The 4234-nt window shown below is 58.1% G+C and overlaps 1 protein-coding gene across 1 annotated transcript; it reads right to left on the reverse strand.

The window, feature by feature from the left end:
- Positions 1-1774: 1774 nt before the first annotated feature.
- Positions 1775-3966, reverse strand: LOC144324852 (E3 ubiquitin-protein ligase TRIM56-like). The gene has a single exon (XM_077916713.1). It carries the CDS (start codon positions 3895-3897, stop codon positions 1777-1779), a length of 2121 nt encoding a protein of 706 aa, XP_077772839.1. The 5' UTR covers positions 3898-3966; the 3' UTR covers positions 1775-1776.
- Positions 3967-4234: the final 268 nt, after the last annotated feature.

Raw genomic sequence — 4234 nt, forward strand, 5'->3', positions numbered from 1 at the left:
GCTTAATATCGTGCCCCACACTCTCAGATTCACGCTCCGATTATGCACACACTGTTGTGTTGTGTTATGCCCCTTTTAGCAGCTGGAAGCTGGCCACACCAGCAGGCCAAATCCGAGAGCCCTCCTGCGTAATGGATTCTGCCAACCTTTTGCAGAACACCTGGCCAAGCCCTGAGTTTCCTCCTGAGAGCAGAAAAGGCACTTTGGAAAGGTTATGATGCCCACCATCTTGTCAGAGGGGTCCTCCTCTGTCAGAAGTTTTAGAAAAGTGGCTCCAAGACCCTTGATCCCTTAATCTGAATAAAATTGGTGAAAAAGCAGAGAGTTTATTGAATACAATACGTCCTTGCAAGAGAGGGTGTCCAAAGCAGGCACACCCAAAATTGACAAAGCATAAGCTTATCTTCCCTATACCTGAAGCGCAGGTTCCCTCTCTTGTCTCCCCACTGGCTGGGTACTGCAAGGTTTACAGCCCATCACGACCGCCTAATTTCCCTACTAATTTCCCGCCTTTGTCGACATCTCCCATCACTCTGATTTCGAGGACCACCCCTCCTGTTTACCTTTCTCCTTATTTGGTCCAGGCTTTCTATGCTTTTCACACATTGACTCAAGAGACAAAGCCACATCCTGACCACTAACAGGTGTAAACAAGTTCTATTCCTGTTGAAGTATTGTGATAGGAATTTTGAGGTCTTAGGTATATGTTCAATGTTCATAAGTGTACCAACCAAGCATGTACATAGATCAGCACAGGAAGACCCACCTGGAACCATTTTGATTCCCAAACTGAGCAAATGATTTGTCTGCAAGGTCAAAGTGGGAAACTTCCCCACTGTTTCTTTCCTCACAAATCCTGTCTGAAGGGTATGTCTGTGTATGAATAGGGTGAGCCTGTGACCTGGCTCAGGAACTAAGTATTTATCATTACAAAAGACTGGCCAGGCTCCCCAGGGTATCCAATCAAGTGACCATTAAACAGGTAACCTGGCAGACAGGAGGTAAACCAACCACTCAGATTTCTGCTGTAAACTGCCCTGTCTGTGATGTAGGTATGATGTTTCTGGGGGTGGTCTTGATCTTCAGGGTGGGAATTTCAAAAGTCTATATAAGGGCGGGCACACCATTGTTCTGGGTCCTCCTCCTTTCCTGCGTGTGAGGGGAGCTGAGGGGAGCACCCTGTTGCAACAGATCAATAAAGATCAGGCTTACTAGCTGCCTTGCTTCTCAATATTCTCTGCTTGGCCTCTGTTATTCTCTCCTACCAATAGGGAACCTATGTAAGGACTCTGTATGGGCTCTTGGATTCCCCATAAGGGAAAAGGGCAGATTTTTTGGTATACAAACAAATCGTCGCATTTACGAACCTCCTGACAGCAAGCTGGTCTAAATATAAGAGTAAGCAGGTCTATCTAGCTGTTGCAGCCTTTTGGATTTTTGGTGAAAAAAGCAGCATTATCATTCCTCACATCTTCTGGACTTTCTCATGCCCCTGATTTACGCGGGAGAACAAAAGGAACGTAAACTTTGGCAGTTAGGCCATCTATGCCAGGTTCTATCATTTCCACATTGCCCTCTGGTGGCCGCGCTTGGGAACAACAACCCCAGGTAAGTAAAGCACAACTCTGGAAGCCGACCCAATCCAGACAGGAGGGCAGGCGGGAGGAACTGTTGCTTTTACTCTCCTACACACACCATAGCTCACCTTGTGCGACCATGGCACACCAGTCTGCCTTGGGTCCTTAACTCTGGGACATACAGCTTTTTACCCCCCTATCACTTGCCCTGATACCTGATCCGGAAGATGTGGACGGTGCCGTTGCTCAGAGCCACGGCAAAGCGCCGCTTCCCAGCCACTGTGACCACCCGCGGTCGGTTGATGCTGTTCTTGGCACTGAGGAACGCCCCCAACTTCTTCCCGCTGGGGGAGAAGGCCACCACCTTGTTCAGCTCCCGCAGGACCACGTAAATGATGCCCATGACGTCAGCACAGACACCCCCCGGCTGGCACTCGCCCAGCTGCTCCTCAGAGCACTCAGCCACCAGCTGCCCCGTCCTGGTGAACAGGACCACGCTGCGGTGGTACCAGTCTGAGCCCACAAAGCCGTCCTTGTGGTTGGCCAGGAAGACAAGGCACCTCTCCGCACTGCCCTCGGGCACAATCTTCTCCAGCAGCCGCCCCTCCAGGTCGTACACCTCCAACTGCCCAGCCACGCACACCGCCACACGGTCTCCCCCCAGCCCCACCATGGCATGGCTGGCCTGCCGCTGCCCCAGGGCCTTCTGCCACACCAGGCCACCTTCACCGTTCAGGAGGTAGAGGCAGGAGCCGGCCGTGAAGGCCACCTTGCTGCCCACAACGGCCACGCTGACCGGGGCCACACCACTGGGGACAGGGACAGTGCCCTTGAACTCCCCTTGCAGGGAGAAGCGCTTCAGCTTCTGGTTTTGCTCATCGGCCACCAGCAGCTCTCCAGAGCCAAAGGGGCAGAGCCCTGTGACCTGAGGACGCTTCTTGTCACTGGGGGTCTTGACCCAGAAGCTACATGAGAAGAGAGGCTTGGGTATCAGAAGGGGGGCTTCCGGGACCGTGGGAGGAGGCACAGGGGATCCCTCCTTGGCAGGCTGCTCTTGCTGCTGTTGCTTCCTCCTTTTCTTCTTTCCCCCTTTTGTGGCCGCCTCTTGGGGGCCCTCCTGCACTCCAGTGGGGATCTCAGCATTGACCTCCAGGCAGGGCAGGCGGGTCTCTTTCTTTGCCCCTTTTGTGGCCGCCTCCTGGGGGCCGTCCGGCACTCCAGTGGGGCTCTCCTCCCGGAACTCCAGGTGGAACAGGCGGGGGCCACTGCCCTCAATCTCAGCATCGACCTCCAGGCAGGGCAGGCGGGTGGCCAGCGGCTCCCAGGAGAAGCCCTGCAGATGCCTGAGACGCTCACAGATGACCTGCTCCAGGGAGACAATCTCCACCTCCCTCCCCAGGCCCAGCACCTTCTGAGCAAAGGCCACGGTGCTGGAGGCCACCTGCTCTTGGAACTCCAGATCGGAGCAGAGGGCCTGGCAGGCCTTCTGCCGCTCCTTCACGTAGTCCTCCAGCTGGGCCAGGACCTCCTCCTGCTGCGCCAGCAGCTGCTGCACCGCCCGCGAGCACGCCTGCTCCACCGCATCCCGGATGCTAGCCTCGCGCACCTGCAGCTGTGCAGCCTCCCTCTCCAGGCTGGCCCTCCCCGCCCGGATGACCTGCACCGTCTCCTCCACCCCGGCCAGGAGCTCCACGATGACCGGCCGGCGGGCCTGGGCCGCCTCAGCCAGGGGCAGGCAAGGGTGCTGGAGGTGGGCCCCCAGCCGGCACTCCCGGCAGAGGACGACGGCACAAGGCGTGCAGAAGAAGCGCAGCTCCTCGCCGGTGTGCTCCTTGCACTGCAGCGCCTGGCGCTTCCGGATCTCCTCGTCGTGCTCGCCAGAGAGGTAGTCTTTCATGGCCACCACGCGGTGGAGGTGGGTGAGGCGGGAGCAGCGGTGCCCGCTGGCGCAGTCCCGGCACATGTCGTCAGCGCAGTCCAGGCAGCGGGAGACGGCCGGCCGGCCAGCCTCCTGGCCAATGAGCGGGCAGAGGCTGCAGCTGGGCTCTGCCTCCCCTGTGGGATGGACCAGGTCCAGCAGGCCGTTGATGAAGAAGTTGGTCCGGAGGGCGCCCACGCCCCCCTCTGGGAGGGCCACCCGCTCACGGCACTCAGGGCACTGAAGCTCCTTCTGGCCTCCTGCCAACTTCCGCAGGCACTCCTGGCAGTAGCTGTGCAGGCAGGGCAGGATCTTGGGGCGGCGGAGGCGCTCCAGGCAGATGGTGCAGGTCAGGAAGCCGCTGGTGAGGGCTTCGGAGAGGGACGGGGCCTTGGCAGCCATGGTGGGGTGGTCCCTGCTGCTGCAGGGAGGTTGCCTTGAAGGGAACCTGCCAGGGGGTGGACAAGAGAGAGGGGGGGGGCACTGTGAAAAGGATCCAGAGGACCAGCAGAGTCTGTCTTGTGGCTCGGAGCCAAGGACACCCTCCCTCCTCCCTGACTTTGTCCAGTCCTCTCGGGACAAAAGTACTGCCAACACCAGATATGGCTGGACATTTGAACTCCCTGCAAGGCCAGTGTTCTCCAGGGAGGGAGCGGCAGTCCAGCAACACCTGGAGAGCCCTGCTGGGGCTCTCCCCTTTCCTCCCTCTAGGAGGCTGGGGCGAGAGGGGGCTCCTCGG

This window comes from Podarcis muralis, chromosome 13 (genome assembly GCF_964188315.1).
Source record: "Podarcis muralis chromosome 13, rPodMur119.hap1.1, whole genome shotgun sequence".
Classification (NCBI taxonomy): domain Eukaryota; kingdom Metazoa; phylum Chordata; class Lepidosauria; order Squamata; family Lacertidae; genus Podarcis; species Podarcis muralis.